General features: G+C 39.6%; 1 protein-coding gene across 7 annotated transcripts in view; it reads left to right on the top strand.

Moving 5' to 3' along the window:
* CCDC171 (coiled-coil domain containing 171) overlaps positions 1-21,698 on the top strand; it is a 314,999-nt gene extending 293,301 nt beyond the window's left edge. For all 7 annotated transcript variants that reach the window (XM_058695287.1, XM_058695289.1, XM_058695288.1 and 4 more), the window contains one exon: positions 19,232-21,698. In XM_058695287.1, coding sequence (XP_058551270.1) covers positions 19,232-19,444 — 213 coding nt within the window. In that variant the 3' untranslated portion in view covers positions 19,445-21,698. The remainder of the gene's footprint in view (positions 1-19,231) is intronic.
* The last annotated feature ends 1,125 nt before the right edge of the window (positions 21,699-22,823 follow it).

The following is a 22,823-nucleotide window of genomic DNA, read 5'->3' as shown; positions in this document are numbered from 1 at the left end:
GAGCATGGCAGTCAGCGTGAGAGCGCCTTCTGCTTGGCATCGTGGTAGCTGTGCCTAAAAACGTGTTATTTAGTTAGTTTGCAAGATCCGTTGTAAATGCCTGATACATTGGTAGCAGGCGGAGATAGTGCTTTTATATTTTAATACTTTTTTATAAAGAAAAACAGGTTTTATTTCTTAGGTTGTAAAATTAACATGGTAGTCTGCCTCATTTTTTTTCTTTTTTGCATCAATAATATCCAATTGTAATAAACTTTTGTTCATTTAAAAAGTGAAAGACATGATCCTAACAAATCGAGCTACTTTGGGATTTGGCAGAGACGAGAAATTGGTACAACATGAATTTGGGTAATGGAACAGCAAACAGTGTGTAGGACTATTATTATAAACCGTCTCTGCTTGTATTTATTAGAAATCATCATTGCACATATGTTATAGAAATTCTGAGACCTTAACATTCATAGATATTAAAAATTTCTTTCATAGGGTGTTTGTGGAACTTTTGGATGTAAGCTTATGTTTATCATGGCATCGTTGAATACATTTTAAAAACACTCCACTGATTTATGAACATATTTGCTTTACAATGAAAGTAAAATATTCAGCAATTAGAAATGAAGGAGAGAAAAACTTTAAGATATTACTATGCCTAAAAAAATATTTGTTCCATTTGCTAAGTAACATCTGAAGACTAAATATATAGCTTCCCCAGAAATGATGTTCATGAACAATGATCTTTAAAAGTTAATTGGGCTTAGGAAATCCACAAGGTTTTGCTTTTGAGTTAATATTTACGTTATTATCTAAAACAGGCTGAAGCAGAACTATATAGGTGCCCTGAGCCCCAAATTTAAAAAATAATAACCCTAACTCATTTCTTTTTATGTTGTTAATAATTGGTATAGTAATGGGGTGCCTGGGTGGCTCAGTGGGTTAAGCGTCCGACTTTGGCTCAGGTCATGATCTTATGGTTCGTGAGTTCAAGCCCCGCATCAGGCTCTGTGCTGCCAGCTCAGAGCCTGGAGCCTGCTTTGGATTCTGTGTTTCCTTCTCTCTCTGCCCCTCCCCTGCTTGCATTCTGTCTCTCTGTCTCTCAAAAATGAATACACGGTACAAAAAAATAATAAAAAAATAGTTGGTATAGTAGGCTGAATAGAGTCCCCTGGAAAATTCATGTTTACTGAGAACCTCAGAATGTGACCTTATTTGGAAATAGAGTGTTTGCAGATTTAGTTAAATTAAGGTGACTTCGTACTGGATTAACGTGAGCCCTAAATCCAACATATTAACAAAGCATGGCCTGTCATTTGGGGTTCATCTCAGCCTAGGAAATACTTCCTTTATTTTATTGATCCAAATTCCTGGTCTGGTTAAGATGTTCAGTAGCTTTGGGATAGAAAACTAGAAAGATATTTTCGGGGTGGCGTTGGGGAGAAGGAATTAAAAACATTTAAAAAGGGTATTCAAGTAGAATTTTCATTTTAAATGAACCATCTATCCACGTTTTTTCAAGTTCTGGAAATAATGAGAGTGTCCTCAAATTAGACATCAAATCCTTAAAGTAAGCGTGAACATAAAATAATGCCTGTGGAACAAGAAAGAACAGCTTCATGATGGTTCCTGTTCAGATGGTTATCTGTTCAGAAAAAAAGATATATCAGAAACTCCCCAAATTTTTAGGGAGTTTTAAAAATTTAGATATTTTCAGTTCTTATTTTTTCTGTAAAATGATACCATCAGAACTCAAACGTTTAAGTCTATGACTCATATTCTTCATGAAGAATTTTATTTTTTATGTCATCCTGAAATGATGAATGAAGAATGATGAACTAACTAATTATTCCTTCACCACGTATTTATTGAGTACCTGTTACGTATTACATGCCGTGCCACGTACTAAGGACATAGTAGTAAGAAAATCATGACAACCAATATTTATTGAGTGCTTCCTATGTGCCAGCCATGGTACCAAGCACTGTATGGATTTTAACTAATTTAATTCCCATTTTCCTTACCTAAGGGAGGTGGTGAGCTCTTCCTTTCAGACGAAGAAAGCATCAAGTGTAGAGTCCAAGACTTGAACCTAGGCAGTGTGAACCATGTCCTCACTCTTAAGCATTATATCATATTCCATCCTTACCGGGATGAAATAAGAAACTTCCTCTCAGGGATCTGATGGTTTCTGTGAGAGGGCAGACCATATACATGAATACTTCTAATGAATTGTGATAAGTCCTATTAAAGAAGTCTCAGTGACAAGTGACGATGATCTGTGTGAGGGCAGTAACAGCGGGCCTGGAGGAGGGTCACATAGCAGACAGACAAGGAAAAGTTGGCAGGACTTAATGAATAAAGTGGATGTAGGGTGGCTTCATAATTGCTCAGCAATTCAGTCAAGATCTCCCCTCGCCTTGAGCTTCTGGTAAGAAGTGAGCAGTGTTCAAAACAACAAATACACATTTTATGTAGTGAAAGATTTCCTTTAATTTGAAGACATGTCGCAGAGGCACTGCTACTCAAAGACCTGACTTCCAGAGCTTAGGGGGGCTTCTTCCGAGATCTGGTGAGATCAGGCACGTTCAGGGTGGTGTGGCCATAGACCAAAGCTTGGGGAGTCTTCTTAGATTCACACAGAATGGCAAGGTGTGGTTAAACTCTGCTTTGCCCTGGCATAAAGTCGTGGCACATCACCACCAGCATTGGTTCATGGTGGTGGAGGCCGGACCTCCCCGTTCCTGTAGTTAGATTTTCACCTTTGATTACCGATAGGCTGGATACTTAGAATTGAAACCCTAACTCGGCCTTAATAATAGCTATACAGATCTGCATTTGGATGTCACTAATGAAGAGTCCTATCAGAAAATGACCTTTTCAGTGCCTTCTTCATCACAGAGCTTCACAAGGATACGTTTCCAAAGACAGTCCAGTTTATATCACTTTTCTTTTGCTTTATGTAGCTTCCCCCCGCCCCCCATAATTTTCAGATTTTCAGAGCTCAAGTCAATGGAAATGGATTATATGCTTAGGTCAGAACATACCGGGAGATGAGAGAAAATGTGTAAATTATTCAGCTATGTTTTCAAAGTAAAGCATAAAAATTTCGATTTCTTAGCCAAACATATTTTCAAGGACAATGTATTTCATCAGAAAGGCATAATAGCACGACAAAAAGTGACAGAAAAATTATTGTCGAATTCATCCAAAAAGTGGATGTTTATGAGCAAAGGCTAAATTCCATCCTCTGGAACTGTGTGCCTAGACGTTTCTGCCGTCACTTCTCAAATGCTATTTTTTCTATTCCAAGTCATCTCTATATAATACTGTTACTAGTGATATCGTGGAAAAGCTAACTATAAATTGATTGCTAGTTGATACTAACTTTTGGTAATCTAACACTCAAACCTTTCTCTCAGAAGGGCCTAAGGAAGTTCAATTCTAAGGAATGGAACTTTAGTCATCTAGAAGTCTGCTTTTGAGCAGTTTAATGCATCACTATAATATTTCCTGTATTCCTGTCCAATTCAATACACGGGATGACTAAATTGTGGTCACACTAGTTGTGAGCACACACAGGCAAGAAGAAAAGTAGTTAAACCTCTTGCTGTGTGTGAGCAGTTCGAGGGCAGGCAGACACCGTGCACCTTGACCACCTATTATGAAGCTTTTTGCTGCCGTGTCGAGTGAAAGCGAGTTAATTGGGTGAATCTGTGGAGCATGTTAGGGGCCTGGTATAGGGTTGCTGTCTGACAGCTGAATGTCAGCAAAAGCCAGTCAAGTGTAGCTGAAAGAGACCTGTCACAAAGTTCCCGCAGACTGGAGCACGGTTAGGAGGCTGAAATGTGGTTCCGTCTCACTTTCTCCCTCATTGAATCCAAGCACCTTAAAAGATTTTACACTGTATGTGTCAACTCTTGTTCTCTAAGCTGTTTCCCCCTAACCGTCCTGCATTCAAATGATTGAACAAAAGATGCTAATGTTTAGCAAAGTGAATGTAAATTCCCTCTTTTCCCCTTTTCTGCCCAAGCAGATAGACATTCAACTCAAGGGAAACTTTGAAGGTTCACATCAAACAATTAGATTTGGCATAGAATAGAATCTTTTTCTCAAGGGAGTGTCAAAATTAAAAATTAAAAGCTGTAGAGTAAGAATGCATGTTTCTCCGATATAGAAAAATGGAGCTTAAGGGAGCTAGGATTCCTGCCTGGGGGTCTTGAGAATGGGCAGTTGGCAAGATAACTTTCCTCTTGCCTTTCGTCACTGCTCTTCCTTCTCTTTCAGAGTAGCCTAGTGTAAAGTGCCACGATGACATTCACCAGAAGGTCGAGAAAGATAAGCATAGAAGGGAACAGTGAGGCCCCTCCTGACACTTCAGACCCTCCAGAAAGGAGGGATCGAAGAAAGTCAGAATTCAAGAAAGTGAAAGGGAAACTCTGTGAATTACAAATATTTTCAGAGAGAGAAAAGTTTAATACCGAGGCATGCCCTTCTCCGTGGCCTTCCTTGGAATATAGATTACAAGCAGTCCGTTCATTCGACAGCAGCAAACATCTGGAGCACCTGCTAGGTGCCAGGCACCAGTGAAGCGACTGGTGAGAGAGGGACAAACAAACATCAGAGTTTACTGTGATGGGAACGCGGCTGTCGAGCCCGGGGCGGGTGTGTGGCTAGTGTGACTGAGGAACCGAACTTTCATTTCTAATTGAATTTTACGTTGAATTAAAATTTAATTAATGAGAACTGGAACAACTACATGTGACTCGTGGCCAGCGTATTGAGCCGCACGGGTCCAAGCAAACAGCAGGTTGTGATGCTGTGTTGTTATAAAAGTCGGGGCGACTTGTTGTGATAGCACAGAGTGGGGGCATCCCACCTGAACGTGAGGTGATAGGTGGCAGGGAATGTTTGGGGGCAAGGTGATACCTGAGGCGCGTCGTGCACAACAGTACAAACCTGATGAAGCAGCCTCCTTTGAAAGGGAAGGAGCAGCATGGAAAGGAGACCCTTGGACAGGAGACCGGACAGGACAGCAGTGCACGCTTCAGGATAGGGTGTTGGGTGGTACTGGGGAGCAGAGGCGTCTTCTGGGAAATTGCCTCGACGCCAGGCCAGTTACCCCAGAGGCCACAGGACAGAAGGCGTCCCAGAGCACATCAAGATACTCAAGTACATGATTTATCCGATCAATTTCAGACACGCGACGAGAAGCAGAAGCCATGCGGTAGGGAGCCAGCAGCGGAAGGACCACACTCCCTGACGTTTTGGCTATGTAGTGTTCTTTTTTTTTTTTTTTTTTTTTTTTTTAAATGTATTTTTTTAACGTTTTATTTATTTTTGAGACAGAGAGAGACAGAGCATGAACGGGGGAGGGGCAGAGAGAGAGGGAGACACAGAATCGGAAGCAGGCTCCAGGCTCTGGGCCATCAGCCCAGAGCCCGACGTGGGGATCGAACTCATGGACTGTGAGATCGTGACCTGAGCTGAAGTCGGAAGCTTAACCGACTGAGCCACCCAGGCGCCCCGGCTATGTAGTGTTCTTACGACCTGTGTCTCTCCACTGCGTCAACCTGCTCCACTCTTTGTGGGGTGGTGGGGACGGGGGGCGGTGGTTTGACAAAGGGGGCTCGGGAGACAGAAGGTGCCTGGGCCACTCACCCATTCTTGTCTTCCAGGAGAGATACGGGACAAATATGTCCGGCCACCAGCTATAGCTTGCCACTGGGGCTGCTGAGCAGCTTTGGGGTTTTTTTTCCTGCAGCTCTCGGGCCAATTTAAGAATGACATTAGCCTGGAAGTGGCATATCTCTACCTTATGATGCGGTCTTTCCACGTCTAAGTAACCTGTCTTTGAGGGCACTAACTTACTGCATTCTGAACATACGACTTCTGCCTGTGTCTCACAGCCTCTGGCAGGTTCTCCCTTTAGGCTTTACCACTTATTTTGAATTTCACTATCCCGTTTTTTTTCTTATCTTCAGTAGCAAATTGGAATGCTCTTAAATAGCAAGGAAATATGCAATAAAGAAGGGATGAAGTAAGAAACAGAGATAAGTCTGAAGAGATAGCTTGTTTACAAATATCAAAAGTGTGTTTGGGCTAGAGAAAGGGAAGAGACACTGTCTTCAATAACTAAAGAAGACAATCTTGGTAAACAGCTTTGAAGCCGATGTCAAAATCATTACCTTGTGGACATCCTACACTGAGCATGAACTGCATTTCAAGCAAGGGGAAGCTTTTTTGAAAAACTGGTGTGCCGGCTCTGGGGAAGTGGGTTTGAATGAGGGTTTTGATTGGTAAAGGACTAGTGGTGGAGGGTTTGTGGGCAGGTGCCCAGAGGAGGAGATGGGAAGTGGAGAGAACTGCCTAGTGCTTCTCCGTGCAGGCCTAGGGACTGGCATCTGGATTTTTAGAAAAAGGACCTACAGGTGTCAGACACGGTGAGACACTGGGTTCGTCAGAGTTGCCACAGTTTATAGGTGACAGAGAGGGAAGGGTGGGCATATGGCCAATTCTGGGTAGAGACATCACCCATATGGCACAGTGAGCCGGTTAATACGTTGCAGGCAGGAGCTGGGGGAGGGATCGCGGCTGCCCAGCAGCTCTTGAGGGGGCCTGCGCAGGGGCATTTGAGGTCTTGTGTTGAGCAGGTCAGGGAAGAACTAGGGAACTGTAACTAATTCACTCCTGGAACCTCATCTGTATCCACAGAACGATGAGGTTGGAAAACTCCCCGTGCCCCGTGTATCAAAACTTAACACTACAGTTGTGTAGTTACACGGTATTTTCGCAAATTCTAATTTAAGGAGAACTGGCTTCGGAGTGAGATTAGGACAGTGTGAGTTCCCTTGAGGATAGACAAGTTTAATGTGTGTAATTCACGGCTCTGTCACAGCATCTGGAACAATGTCTGGCACATAGTAGGCACTCGATAGATATTTATTGAAAGGATTAATGAATGGAGCTGATTGAAGATACGGTGGATGTGGGTTTAGATATGTTTTATGCATTATGCGAGCATGGGGAAAATCTGTCATATGGAATTGATAATGTAGGGAATGGATTCCTGAAATGTAATCTGTAGGTATATTATTTTGGAATTTTGTGGTTGCTGCACTATTCTCACGGTTCTTTAGGATGTCCTCCCTAGAGAGATGGGTTTGGTTTGAGACTGTTGGAAATGTCCTGCTTCTATCAGAAATAACATTCCCGCCTATCATGTAAAGGAAATGTCATTGCCAGCTAAGTGATTTGTTTTGGAACATACTCCCCAGTGCTTGCTGTGATTTGAAGGCATTCCACAGATGTGAACCCCAGATCACATGATTTGTCTTACATCTGAAGTGTCTCTCTCTCTCTCTCTCTCTCCCTGGGAAATAGAGAGACTGTGTTCTTTTAACTAAAGATAACCAGCCCCTCCAGAAAGGCCCAGCCATGGCACTGGTCAAAGAGAATAAAGACTGTTTGCAGCATTCTGTGAAGAATTGCTAGAAATTTTAGGTGTGATGTAGTAAAATGAGGGGACATAACTTAAAACAGCAGTGGATGGGAGGGGCATGGGAAAAATGAGTTTCAAATTTCCAAATGTGAATGTATCGCTAATTTGGTTGGTGTATGTGATTGACAGATGCTTTCCATGTTAGTAAGATTTAGGAAAGACTTCTCTTTCAAACAGCTTTACGTTTTAGATGACTCTTTCCTCCTTCTCCTCTTTATCTGAGAGCATGGTCATAATTTCACCGGGGGAGAAACACACTGCTAAAAGGTCTAAATTTATAGCTTTCAGATTATTGTTATATTTTTGACGTTGACTAAAAAAAAAAAATGTGTAAGTTTAAGAGGAAATTCTTCAATAATGAAAAAGTGGTCAGAAAACTTCTGCCTAATGGCTCCCAGATAGAGCATGACACGTGTACATTTTGACCACAGAAGTTGTAATTTCGCAGCTGGAAGGGCTATTTTGGAATAAAATGAAGGCACGCAAGTTGTAAGTAGCCGCTCTACATAAGGAGTTGCTTTTGTGCAGAGTAGGAGAACAAGTTACTCCTTGGAATTACTTGTGTTTGCTCAATGTCAAATTGCAGCTATGAGTTAGGTAACGGAAGATGCTGAAATAGGAAAGTATTCTCAGCTAAATTATAAGATCTTTTCAGAATTTGCAAAACACTTGGTTAAAGACCTACCCTTTGAGACCTTTAACCACTTACATTTTCATTTTGACCACATATTTCAGAATCATAACTATACTAAAATACGGGTTTCAGTATACATAAAATTAGCCCTTTTTAATAAAAGGTTTTGGCTATAAAAGTAAGGCATGCTTATTGTAGATAATTTGGAAAATACAGAAGTTTTGAAAGAAAATGCTAACAATTCCAATAACTCAAAGCAAGTTATCACATGCGATTTCGTGTATTACCTTTTCACATATATGGTCTAGTGCAGGGGTTGGCAAAGTTTAAATCCTGTCGGCTAAATCCACCTGCCACCTGTTTTTGTATAGTCTGAAAGCTAAGTATGACATTTACATTTTTAAATGGTTGAAAAAAAAGAAAAAGAATATTTTGTGATGTGAAAATTATGTGAAATCCAAATTTCAGTGCTCATAAATAAAGTTTCTAATTCATTTGCATATTGTCTATGGCTGCTTTGGGGCAAAACTGGCAGAATTTAGTAGTTGCAATAGAGAACATATGGCCTGCAAAGCATAAAATATTTATTATTTGATCCTTTACAGAAAAAGTTTTCTGACCTCTGGTCAAACCTAAACATTTGTCCATGTTATCCATAAATTCATAACTTTCAATTTTATAGCTGCATAATATTCCATCAAGTGGCTACAGCTTACTTAACTACACTTCTGATGCTGAATATGGGAATCTTTTTCCAATTTTTGTCTGTTATTATTAATATAATAAACCTAGTCATATATGGAATTGTTGGGTCAAGTGGTATTATCCACTTAAAACAGCTGCCAAATTATAGTCCAAATGGTTCTATCAATTTATATAATCACTACCGACTTATAAATGCCTATTTCATAATGCCTTCACTAACATTTAGTATCATAATTTTTTTAAATTCAATTTTGATTTGCTACAAATATATTTTTATTTTCCATTTTTGATTACTGTTGGGGATTAACATTTTTTCCCACTTGTTTGTTAATCAACCTGTAGTTTTACTTTTTCAGACTGCCAGTTTTTGTTTATGATTCAAATATTTAAATTTTTTAAACGAAAAAATTTTAATTTTATTATTTACTTATTTATTTGATTTTAGTAGTAGAGTTTAGTGATTCATCACTTCCATATAACGCCCAGTGCTCATCCTAACAAGTGCCCTCCTTAATGCCCATCACCCATGTAGCCCATCCTCCCCAACCTAACACCCCTCCAGCAATCCTCAGTTTGTTCTCTGTATTTAAGAGTCTCTTATGGTTTGCCTCCCTCTCTGTTTTTATCCTATTTTTCCTTCCCTTCCCCTATGTTCACCTGTTTTGTTTCTTAAATTCCACATGAGTGAAATCATATGATATTTATCTTTCTCTGACTGACTTATTTCACTTAGCATAATACTCTCTAGTTCCATACACGTTGTTGCAAATGGCAAGATTTCATTCTTTTTTTTTTATTAATTTTTTTTTTAACATTTATTTATTTTTGGGACAGAGAGAGACAGAGCATGAACGGGGGAGGGGCAGAGAGAGAGGGAGACATAGAATCGGAAGCAGGCTCCAGGCTCTGGGCTGATGGCCCAGAGCCTGACACGGGGCTCGAACTCACGGACCGCAAGATCGTGACCTTAGCTGAAGTCAGACGCTCAACCGACTGAGCCACCCAGGCGCCCCAAGATTTCATTCTTTTTGATTGCCAAGTGATATTCCATTATATATATCTACCACATCTTCTTTATGCATTTGTCAGTTGATGTATATTTGGCTGTTTCCACAATTTGGCTATTTTTTTAAAATTTTAACATTTATTTATTTATTTTGAGAGAGAGAGTGCAAGCAGGGAAGGGGCAGAGAGAGAGAGAGAGAGAGAATCCCAAGCAGGCTCTGCATTGAGCCCAAAGCAGGGCTCAACCCCATGAACCCTGAGATCATGACCTGACCCGAAACCAAGAGTCAGATGCTTAACCGACTGAGCCACCCAGGTGCCCCCATAATTTGGCTATTGTTGATAGTGCTGCTATAAACATTGGGGTACACGTGCGACTTTGTGATTCAAATAGTTTTGAAAATAAAAACCATGGAGAAAAATTTGAACTTTCAAAGCTTTACCCCCTTCATTCACACTCCAAAGATAATTAACACTTTCTTGTGATTTCCTTTATCAGAAAGAAACATATGTGCACGTACAGCTGTGTGTGACTCCTTTATATTTTTAAAATACAAATGGGTTCTCTCTCTATATGCACACATAGTACTGAGACTTTTTTCACTGAGACATATTTATATATTAGTATTTACATAGTCACCTTAATTTTTTGTAATGGTTGTATTCTACAGTTGTGTCATACTTTACTTCACTTGAATGGCACTCTGTTGATGGACCCTTTGGTTTTACATAAAAACTCTTTTCCGTAAGAAACAAAACAAAACAAAACAAAAAACCTGGTGAACGTTTATGAGTGTAGCCATAGAAGCAGTGCCTAAGCAGTGGAATTGCTAGATGGATGGATAGGTACATTTAAAGTTTTGTCTTCCGGGGTGCCTGGGTGGCTCAGTCAGTTGAGTGACCGACTTCGGCTCAGGTCCTGATCTCACAGTTCCTGAGTTCAAGCCCCGCATCGGGCTCTGTGCTGACAGCTCGGAGCCTGGAGGCTGCTTCAGATTCTGTGTCTCCCTCCCTCTCCGCCCCCCTCCCACTCGCACTCTGTCTCTCATTCTCTCTCAAAAATAAAGATTAAAAAAAAACTTCAAAATTTTGCCTTCCTGCTAGGATGCCCCAGCTGGCATCCCTGCCTACCTACGTGGTCTGAGCTGGTCTGTTTCCCTACCTTCTCAGCAGTGGGTGTCATCAGACATTGAAATTTTTGCCTACTTATAGGTGAAAGGTAGTCTTCACTGGCATGTTTTGTGTTTGTCTTTCTTGAATTCTGAATGAGGTTTGGCACCTTTTCATATGTTTATTGGTTATTGTATTCCTTTCTTTCCAACCAAACAGCCAATTTATATCTGGGGCAGAGGCTGCCAGTGGTTTCTTGACACCTGTTTTCTCTGTTTCTTAGTAATGGAACCTCTAAATATGACCTGGGCCACTCAGGGGGAAAAGAAGTTACATTTCTGATATCCCTAAAGTTTAGTGAGATATGCAACTCAAGGTCTGACCAATGGGATGTAAGCAAAAGTGTTGTGATTTTAGAAAGTGTCTTTAAATGTAAGTGGTCCTCTTCCTTTTCTTTGTCCTTCTTTCTTCTGCCTAGAAGGCAGACAAAGTGGCTGGAACTTATGCAGTCATTTTGGGCCCGGAGGTGGAAGGCACATACCAAAGCTACGAAGCCTAAGATAGAGGCGGTTTAGATGCCTGATAGCTTCAAACAGTCATATCAGAGAGAAATAAACTATCTTATTTAGGCCACTGACATTTTGAGTTTTCTGTGACAGCTGAACCCAATTTCAATACCATACTATCCTTACCCTATTTTCTAATTAGGTTCTCCTTTTTCTTTTCTTTTTTTTTTTAATGTTTTTTTTTTTTTAACGTTTATTTATTTTTGAGACACAGAGAGACAGAGCATGAACGGGGGAGGGGCAGAGAGAGAGGGAGACACAGAACCGGAAGCAGCCTCCAGGCTCCGAACCATCAGCCCAGAGCCCGATGCGGGGCTCGAACTCACGGACCGCGAGATCGTGACCTGAGCTGAAGTCAGAGGTTTAACCGACTGAGCCACCCAGGCGCCCCAGGTTCTCATTTTTCTTTAGTTGTAGGAGTCTGTTGTAAATTAAGAAAACCACTCGTATGGCTATCACGTGTATTGCACACACTTTTACCTGCTTATCATTTCAGTTTTTCAATGGTATTTTTCTAAATAGTATGCTTACATTTTTATTTATTCAATTTTTGTACCTTTTTATATATGAGTATATATACTCATATAAATGAGTGGGTATAAATGAGTATATTTACATTTCAAATTCTCTCTGAGTTGTTTGCAAATACACTTTTCTAAGACACAGTGGGAGGAAATTGCCACCTTTGCATTTTCCGGCCATTTCTAGCGTAAGATCTTACCATAGGGTGTATCAGAATTGCCAGGGCAGGGGCAGACTGGGAGCACAGGGTTGTGAAGGGAAGTAGGAAAAGAAAAAAAACAAAAGCTATCCGGGAAAATTCTTTGACTCTTTTTCCAACCTCAGTCATGTCAGGAGATCCAAGAGAGAAAAACATGGGAATTGTTATCTTGTCAGGCACGAGACATCTTTAAAGTAATTTAAAGTTAAAGTTTAAATGTTCTAGTGTAATTTAAAACTTCAGTGCTGAATTTTATCTCTGAATATAATAACCTATAAGCTCCTTTGGTGAAAGGCTCGAATTTTAATGTTATGTAAATGCTATAAAATCTATTTATTTACTCCAGTACCATGGATATTCAAATGTGTGACCATAATAAAATATGTTATCAAAAATATAAACATTTATTTTTAGCCTGTAGTACAGTCTATGTACTCGTATTTCCCAGTTTCACAGATTCACAGAGATTTGTTGGGCCATTACTATGTTTATGAAAGAGCTCTGGGTATAAAATAAACCTGAGGCTGTCTTCTTTGGGCAGCGCGATAAGGTAGTGGTCAAGCATTAGGGGAGAAGAATCATAGATCAAGAGTCACATCTCTTTCTACTACGGTCCAAGCTGTGCAACATGGAGTGATTTATTCTACTCTCTGAGCCCCAGTTCTTCAACTGTAACATGAGGGTAGCAGTGGTATTTTCTCAGTGAGTTGTTGTGAGAAGTGAGATAATGCCTATGAAGCTAAACCTAGCACCGTGCCTGACATATGTGTTCGATACATGTTAGTTATAATGTTAAATTTGGAATTTATTATCATCTGAGAACAGTAAAAAGAGAGGTAAAGAAGGGAAACTACTAAACGCTATGCACTTTTGTGTATATTATTTCATTTAATCCTTGTAACAACCCTAGGAGGGATTATTCTTCCTACTCGCACAGGTTCAGTGACTTGTCAAAGGTCACGTGGCTAATACATGGCAGGATCAAGTTTGGAACCCAAGGTCTCTCCAACTTCAAAGCCCATATCCTTCTGACTATACCGTGCTGCTTTTAATTGGGACATAATCCGTACATACATGAAAAACCAAATAGCAGATAGGAGACCAACACCATGAAGTAATAACATGAGTGGTTTGTTCACCAGAAATCTTATTTAGTCCCAGATACTCTGCTAAGTGCTAGGAATACAAAGTCCTGATTCCATCACACCAGGTGCGTTATAGGGGAGATAGAAGTGAATACATATAGGTAAAAATAGAAAAATAAATACTCGTGAAGGAATATAAAAGTGTGGTGGGTGTTACAGCTAATGGCAGTTAATGAAGGGTGGGGCAAGGATCTGGAAAGGCCTAACAGAGGGAAACCTAGAGCAGAGTCGGAAAGGTGGGGGAAACATTTGCCCCACAAAGGACAGAAGGATATTCAGATAGTGGACGGATAGGAAGCGGGTGTGAAGTATGGGGACATCATGTTGAGGGACTCACAAAGTTCCATGTGATTCGACTGCAGAGTACAAGTGAGGAAATGGTAGATGGGGCTGGACAGAGAAGCAAAGAGCTGCAAAGTCACATGGCCAAGGATCTGCTTACAGGGAGGCACAGAGAATCAAGGCTGCTAGTTCAATTAACCTGCCATATCAACTGGGTAGTCAAGGCTGATCTTCAACCAGATAGATCAACTTTAGAGCTCTGGCTCTTAAACCAATGCTGAATGTCTACCTGAGGACAGAACTTTTGTAATGTGAATCACATATGTTGTTAATATCTTTTGTCTCTCTTTTATATTTGCTTCTATCTCTATGGTTGCCCTTCCTTCTGAATCTCTAGGTATCCAGGCCTCTTAGGTTGTTTTCTATCTAGACTCTCCACTGACTCACGTACCCCCGCATGTGTTGACGTCAGTTAGCTAAAGAGCCAAACTGGTCCGCACTAAAATTTAATGACTTACGGGGAGAAGAATGCATAAGATATTCCTGCAGGTTTGGCATTGGTAACTCAAAGTTAGAATTGGTAACTACAAGGAGTAAATATTTAATGATGTCATTGCAGGTGTATATATATGTTTATACACACACACACACATATATGTATATGCGTGTGTATATATAATGTATGCATGTAGCAAGTGTGTATATATATGTACACATGTGTATCAGGTGCATATAAATGTGTGCACAGGTATATGATTGGGCATTCCACAAGAGAAAACTATATAGGTAACTTGCCAACTTTTGGCAGACTGCTGTGTCCTATGATGTCAATATGGCAGAACTGGAAAATAGGTAGAATTTGGTTATTAACTCGAAGTATTTGGAAGGAAGAAGACTCTGTGATACTGAATACTGAGACTCTAGTGGTAAGAACACATTAGCAGATAAAGTAGAGATGGCGAGAGAGCCTCATTGTAAGGCCCTCTTGTGGGTACTTTGATCCCTTCATCAGTTTTTGTGTAGCTGTGCGCTCTACTTAAAACAAGTCAATAATTTACAGAGCTTAAAACATCATCATGGAGGTCAAAGTAATAAAAAATGTACTACAGGATTTAACTGAATGAAGCCACATTATCTAAACTGTGGCTCGTCTTGTTATCTACTTGACTTTTTTTTTGTTTTTGTTTTTAGAACTCTGTGCAAAATGTATTCCTCCTATCTACATTCCCTCAAAATCTTAGGTACTATTTTGGGAAGCTGATTTCTGGGTCTCATCTGCAAAAGTTGGGTGTTGCCACTAATGTCGTAGGCCATCACACACGGCATTCTGTGGACCTGTAGAACTGCAGAGCCGTAAAGTATGTAGCTCCTTTTTTTGTAGGCATGGGATGTGAGGCCTAGATGGACTCACTCCCATGCTTGAAACGGCCCAGCGAGATTGTAACAGAAGCAGGAGGAAAAACTGTAGTCTTTGCGTCTCCAGTCCAGTATTTTTTGCTATGCGCCTCGCAGAATCTCCAGGAAGTACTATCCTGCTTACTAAATCACATCACCGCTCCCTTGTCACCATACCAGATTCTGGAAGACTTAACTCGATCATAAATGCTACACAGGAGACAAATAGCATGATATCATTGTTTCAGAAGCCTCGGTCTGCAAAAGGGCTTTGATTTATAGACAATTTATTGAGTGATTATCTTACTATTAGACGAATGCTTTATTTACCTTTTTTTGTTGTTGGGAAAACACTCTTGGAAAACTAAGATATTAGAGCCTTGAAAAATAGCTATTGGACATGTCCAATTACTGTATTTCATAAAAATTTTAAAATGCAGAAATGTAGTGAACACATTTTGTATTGGGAATATATATTTAGCTGATGGACTATAACAGTTCAAATAGAATCATTTACAGCTTATTGAGTAAATAAAAGTGCTTCCATAAAGATTCACATGACACCTAGCTTTTATTTCAGGTAACTAATTTCGTTTTGAAAAATTGCTTAAATTTAGATTTACATGAGAGAGTACCAGAATACCTCAGCAGTTTAAAAAGTCATTCAAATGACCATGGACTTCACAGATTTAAAATGTAAGATCAGGTGGTGAATATTAACTTTTAATGGTCTCTGATAAAAAAGTTATTTAACTGTCTTGTACTCTGGGTGTTATATTAAAAGTGTGATGGTGTATTTCTGGATACTGTTTGAAACCAGAAAAATAGTTCATATTTACTTGTTTTTTTTTTTTAACATCACGTTCTCAAATCAAGATTTCACCAGAGATTTGTTGGCTTGTTTACAAGCTATTAAGTGACTTAAAATCAGATTTTATCCCATTTCATGAAAAAACAAATTTTTCTAGCAGTGAATAGAGTATAGCAAATGACCCTACTAACAAAAAAAGTGTTTTTAGTTTACACAAAAGTAAATCTGTTTACTCGGTGGAGGGCATGCCTTTTTGGGGGGTGTAAATCTTTTAAAAAATCTCTTTTTCTAAGAGATTATTTTCCATGGTTAAGACATAAGGTCAGAAGACAACATGCAAGAAGTAAGACTCCAATTTGTTTTTTTTTTAAATTTTTTTTTTTTTAATGTTTATTTATTTTTGAGACAGAGAGAGACACAGCATGAGTGGGGGAGGGGCAGAGAGAGAAGGCACAGAATCAGAAGCAAGCTCCAGGCTCTGAGCTGTCAGCACAGAGCCCGACGCGGGGCTCGAACTCGCGGACCACAAGATCGTGACCTGAGCTGAAGTCGGACGCTTAACCGACTGAGCCACCCAGGCGCCCCAGTAAGACTCCAATTTGAAATGCTAGACCCAACATTCCACTTCAAGCTTATTTAGTTAAAAAAAAATGTTATGTGAGATGGAAAGATGCTTTCGATCAACATGGTAGAGAAAAGACGTATTAAAAAAGTTAAGATGAGAAAAGGCAGAAGGCGAACCCCTTTGTAGAGTGCCAAGACCCAGAGAACATTAAGGAGAAATGAGCAGTGAGACCTTCCCTAAAGGATGGTCTTCCTAATGTGTATGTAACGAGTTTGATTGTTGGAGTCACAAGCACAGGAAAGGAAACTTGAAGAACAGAATATAGAGTTGAGTAGATCATACATCCCTTTAACATTGCCAAACAGGAGTGACGACTGGTCAGTTTGGCACAGTCGGCCTCTTCTAGTCTGAGGCGTCAGAAGGAAGTACCTTCTGAGACCACCTGTCCTTCCTCCGTCTGATTTTCACGCTCCTCTCTTGTCATGTATAGTTTTCTCGGACCAGAACTTGAAATACAAAGATGTAACAACAAACTTTTGAAGCCTCGCCTGACAGCTTCCTTTCATCATAATAAAGAATACTATGGCTGTAACTAAATTGTATTAAGAAGGAAATCAGGCCTCGCCATCTCCTGCTTTTCCCCGCATTCCCTTTACCCTCATTCAGGGCTGACAGAATGAGAAGCTAGCGGCTGGCACTCTAGTCTTTACACCCGCAAAATCAATCCGGTAACGATGCTGCCCATTTAGACACACAGCAAAACAAACAAACAAACAAACAAACAAACAAAATCGGAAAAGGTGTTTCTCTTGGCGGTAGGAGTGCAGGAATCTATAGCTCCAGCTCCTGATGTAATGAGATGCCTCTGTTCAGCTTCTGACCTGAGATGCTCAGGCCCCGTAGTACAGTTTTGCGGTTGAAACTTCATCAGTGCCGCTAATCAGGGTCAGCACCTGATCTCGGGATGTCTTTTCCTTCCATCGGGATGAGCTAAGCCCTCTCCTTCATAAAGTCATCCAAGTGGTCATTTTAGGTGTTTTTTTAACTTCCAGCATAAAAAGGGATGATTTCCGTCAGCTGTAGGCTTGCAGTGGAGTATCAAGAAATCAAAAGAAAAGAGATCAAAGAAAATTGCTGAACTAGGTGTTAGATGCAGCCATTGATTTTCCTCCAGTTGTAGTTTTAAAAAATCCACAAAAATGGTAACATATACAACAGTTCCATGTCTATTACTTTCCTAAAGCCAGCGATGATTTCCTTCTTGTTTTCACAGGTAGAAATGTTTTTGGACAATGTGACATAATAAAGCAGATTCGTATAGTTTGTATATGCTGCTTTATTGTCAAAACTGTAAGAGAATCTACCAAAATGATGTTTTTAAAAAAACTCTGCAATGTAAAGTGTGGTTTTCAATGGAGACACGTATGACTAGACTTACGGTCTCAGCAACATTTATTTCCTGGGAATCTGGAAAATTCTGACGTACAATTGATCACTCATTACTTACTATCAATAAATGTCAGAAAATAATACCTGGTTGCTTTACTGAGAAAACTTCATTCATGTTAACTACTGATTATCAGTGTTACTTAAGGCTTAAATGTATGGCTTCATCAAAATATTAATCCTGTTTTCAAGTATTTCAGATGTGTGGATTTCTTAAATTTGGCTTCCAGTAGTTTCTGGATACCAGTAATGTTTTAAAACATGTGGCCAACAGTTTTCATGTTGTAATCCCATGTTTTGATATATGACTTCCAAATACTTAGAACAGTTTTTATTAAAACAGAGTGGTGGCATTATTATCAAAGGAAAAGGCAAAAAGTTCATCTACCATTTTATATCTCCGTGTGCTACTTTCTGCTGTATTTGTCAATGAAATGAGTCTGGCTGATAGATTTAAAAAACATAATACCCACCGTTCATTTTCTTTCTCTTTCTCTCTCTCTCTCTCTCTCTCTCTCTCTCTCTCTCTCTCGAGAGCACACGAGTGTGAGCAGAGGAAGGGCAGAGAGAGAGAGTGAGAGAGAATCTAACGTAGGTTCTGCGCTGTCAGTGGGACCGTGGCTTGGTGCTAGATTCCACGACCATGAGATCATGGCCTGTGCCCAAATCAAGAGTCAGACACTTAACCGACTGAGCCAACCAGCCACCCCTCGCAGTTCCTTTTCTAAGCAGTCAGGTCTTCCATATTATATAGCACATATTATGTAGCACAATGAAATAAACACTCTTAGCATTGGTTTCTGTAAATTATCAGTGGAAGCAGAGGTAAAAATGACTGGTTGTATTGACTCTTTGATTCAATAACTTTAATTTTTATACAGTGTTTTACTGCTTAGGCAAACTCTCCATGTCCTGCAAAGTTTGTGCCATGGAACACATAAGGGATTCAATCACATTTGGAAAATAATATTTCTGTAGTATCATACAGATTATGGCAAAATTAAATGGCAATTCTATCCCATTTCATATTACCATGATTATTAGCCCACTTTCCTGTTTGTGGTTTTAGATTCTGTTTAAGAGTTTTCAATTCTAGGGGCGTCTGGGTGGCTCAGTCAGTTGAGCAGCTGACTCTTGATTTCGGCTCAGGTCATGGTCTCACGGTTCTGGGATCGAGACCCACATGGGGCTCTGTGCTGAGCGTGTAGCCTTCTTAAAATTCTCTCTCTCTGGCTCTGCCCCTCCCCCACATGCACACGCACGTGTTCTCTCTCTCTCTCAAATAAAAAGATAAAACATTTAACAAAGAGTTTTCAATTCTATGTTTATTTATTTTTTCTTCTTTATATCATAGACAGGATCACGAGACCACTCAAATCTCTCCATTCCTTCAAGAGCTGCTCTTCCTGCTGACACAGTTGGTGTGGGGGAGTTTTTGCCATTGAAAGCGGAACTGGATACAACCTACACTTTCTTAAAGGAGACATTTATAAATCCTCTGACGTCATCCCTCTCCTCTCCAGTGACTATGTCTGCTAACGTCAAAAGACCAACTCAGATTGGATAATGACTTTATGAAATAAAAACAAAAATGCAGGAAGAGTTCACAGTACAATTAAAATCGTTTTGAAGGGGGATTTTCTTATCGGTTGACTTTTGTTTCAGCACAAGTAGCAGTGCATTTTTAAAAATCGTGTGATATCTCGATGCGTGCAGGTGCCTATATCTCCTTGAATAATGAAATAACCAACTTTCCCCCCTCTAAGTTTTATTTATTATCACAGTTGCTCATTTTTATGTAACATATTTTTAAATGTTAAAGAATGACACATTTTGGGTAATTTCCTTCAGACTTAAAAAAAATCAATAAGCCATTTTAGTCTCTATCTATCAAAGTTGTTTCATACTTGTCTATTTTAAAGCAGGACTGCAATACTTTAATAGGATTGAAAGAGCTATTTGAAATGTATGCCAATGATTCCTGTCATCTCATGGCAGTCCTGCCATGGTTCACTGAGCCCCCTCTTCTCTCTTGTCAGCTCGACTGAAGACAAGCATTTAGTTGCAAACTTTAAGCAGGTTGTGCAAAACAGAAATGATGTGACTGCTTCCCCTCCTGCACAATAATGTCACTCCTGGTCAATGTGAGAAGGTCAGGTTGCTCCTTGTAAAGCTACATGATACCGCTTGCCCATTCGAACAAGTTAAGTTAACTGCTGAATCTGGTCCCTGCAGGCGTTGAAAACCCAGCCTTTCATCAAGTCTGCATTTGATGAGAAAGTAGAGCAGTTGTGCTGGCAGGATTTCTGTGGCACGGTCAGGCACTTCATAAGGACAGTTCCCGCACCAGGATAGCAGGTGATGCTAAACAGCGTAAGCTGAAAAACTTCCAGGTAATGGCTGTTCTGACCTTCAAAATAGACTCCTTTTTTGTTTTGGTTGTTGGCAGGACCCAAGAGTGACGCCCATCTCTGATGCTGACAGAATTTAAAACAAGGCCATTGCCCTGCATTTTCTGCCTTGTAGCACACAAAAGTAAAATTGTATGTCAGGCCGAGATGTCGGGGAGCTGACAAGATGCCCCAGTGACATTTCAGCTAGAAAGAGCAAGTGTCTTGCAACCAAGTGGTCAAATATCAAATGATAGGTCAAGCAGGAAGGAGCTGAGTTCTAACCACAAAGAGGTTTCTGGTAACTTACTTGACAAGCTTTTGGGCGCTTTGTGGCTTGACAAAGTGATGTTCTGTTGGGTATCGCTAGACAGACTGTCCTTTATCGCCTTCAGAAGATCAGACATGGACATTGATTAAACTCTTTAACCCTTAAAGGTTAAATCCTTGCAGTTTGCATCATGGTAAGTGAAGAACAAAGAAATATCTGTAATATGTATTTGTCTTTGGATTAATCTTTTAACTCCCCGGTGCTATTAATGTCTGATGTGAACTGTACTTTTTGACAGAGTTTTGACACAAAATCCATATTTTATATTATTTTTCATGATGGACTTTTTCATTATGGATACATTAGAAAATAACAGTATGTATTATGGAATCGATATTGTCTTATCTTGACAGTGACATTTGATTCAAATATAGCCAACTTCTGAGAGTTCTTTTTTATCGGCCTTGGTAAATAAAATGTGTATGCTAACTACTTATGTGATTAGCCAAATGAGCCGAGTGATTTATGCCTTCTGAGGTAACACTATTACTGTCATACCATGTAGCACGATTCTATTTCTTACAGTACTGAGCCAGCAGAATTAGCTTTATATAAATCTTTAGAAAGCTGTTTATGTGAAGTAAAATCATACCTTTAACCAAATTTCTCTTAATTCTTTCCCTGGAATTATTTTTATTAGCCATGTTGGGATTTGAGTATTACAGAATATGCCCTGTGGAAAGTAACATGCATGAAATTGAACTGGCGAATTTATTGTAACACAGAAAATGCTATGGATTGTTTTTATGTAGATCATAGAATAATTTCTGTGCGTTTCAAAACACTCTCTTCTGGTGTTCCATACAATGATTAAGACCGTGTCTGTATAGAAATTGATACACAGCTTTTTAGCTCCTGTGACGTCGCTGAGTTTCCAGTTCCTACACTAGAGGAAAACAGTGTTGCCCTCTATCACTGATCCGTCTGGGTGCGTGTAGACATATGTGTCTTTGTGCTGAATCTATTTCCAGACTTTACTGATTTAAGAAGATCAAGCACCTATGTTAAACTTAGCCTTAGATAGTCCTTGGTTTTCTTGCCTTAATTTTACAACCTGTTAATGGGATAACACCATAAATAAATGTGTATGTCTCTCCATATATGTGCGTATCTGATTTCACAGATCCGTTTCATAGTGTAAATTCTGAACCGCCAATTCAAAAGGATTTTTAAATCAAATCAAATCATGTCACATTTATAACCAACTAGATGCTAAAGGCCAGAGAAACTGAAGGATGAGCCTCCCGAGCAATCATTAGTATTCACAACCAAATATAGTAATTTTTATACCATATGCTTTTTTTCCCAGAAGTCAGACCCAGCAGGAGGAGAAGATTTAATGACATATCCTATGGAGATCTGAGAAACTCTAGACTGCTTCTGAGCACGCTAGTGGCCAATCGCTGCAGACTTGAGATCTGTGTTCTGTTGGCAAAGGACAGTTGTTCTATCAGCTTCTTCACCTCCTTAAGAATGATATATAAAGTAGACATTTCTCAGGAGAATGACTTCAAATATTTTTGTAAAGGAAAGGAATTTTTCTTTACACCTTAGTACGTGGAGTTTCTTACTAACCTTCTGTGATCTAGAAAAATACCTATATCATCCATCACTTGCAAAGGGATTCTTATTGTTCTGATCCCTAAGTCACACGAACTTATTGAAGCTTTGCCAGAATTGTTCACAGAAGCATCTGGGAATGACATGACACAAATGCAGAGGTGTAAGAAATTGCCAGAATGGCCAATTCGACGATAACAGCATAGGTAAATAACCTTTCAAGTAGTAGAATGTTAACTTTAATTTACCGAGGTCTGACTTTATTAGACTTAGCAACACTATTTATTTCGCATTTATAATATATGCTCTTATCGGGTGCTGAATGATCATTACTATTTTCATGTTGCTTTACTTAGCAATTACATCTGAATTCATTCTGTAGACCGTACTGAACAATGGTAAATTGATCTCATTTTACTGTGCACTTTTTATAAACAAGTCTTCAGAGATAAAAGGTGGAAAGTAACCTAGTAAGTAGGAGGCCCAGAGCTGTAACTCCAAAGCCCACATTATTTCCACCATGCCAGGCCTGCTCAAGAAATAATTAGCACTTTTTAAAGAGGAGAAAAATTTCAAAAATTATCCCACCCAGTTAGGAATAATTTTGGGAAGTGTGTTTTGGTCTGAAGTTTAGATTCCTTATCCATTGATTAGACAAAACAAAA

This window comes from Neofelis nebulosa, chromosome 12 (genome assembly GCF_028018385.1).
Source record: "Neofelis nebulosa isolate mNeoNeb1 chromosome 12, mNeoNeb1.pri, whole genome shotgun sequence".
Taxonomy (NCBI): domain Eukaryota; kingdom Metazoa; phylum Chordata; class Mammalia; order Carnivora; family Felidae; genus Neofelis; species Neofelis nebulosa.
This window is presented reverse-complemented; position numbering and strand designations above follow the sequence as displayed.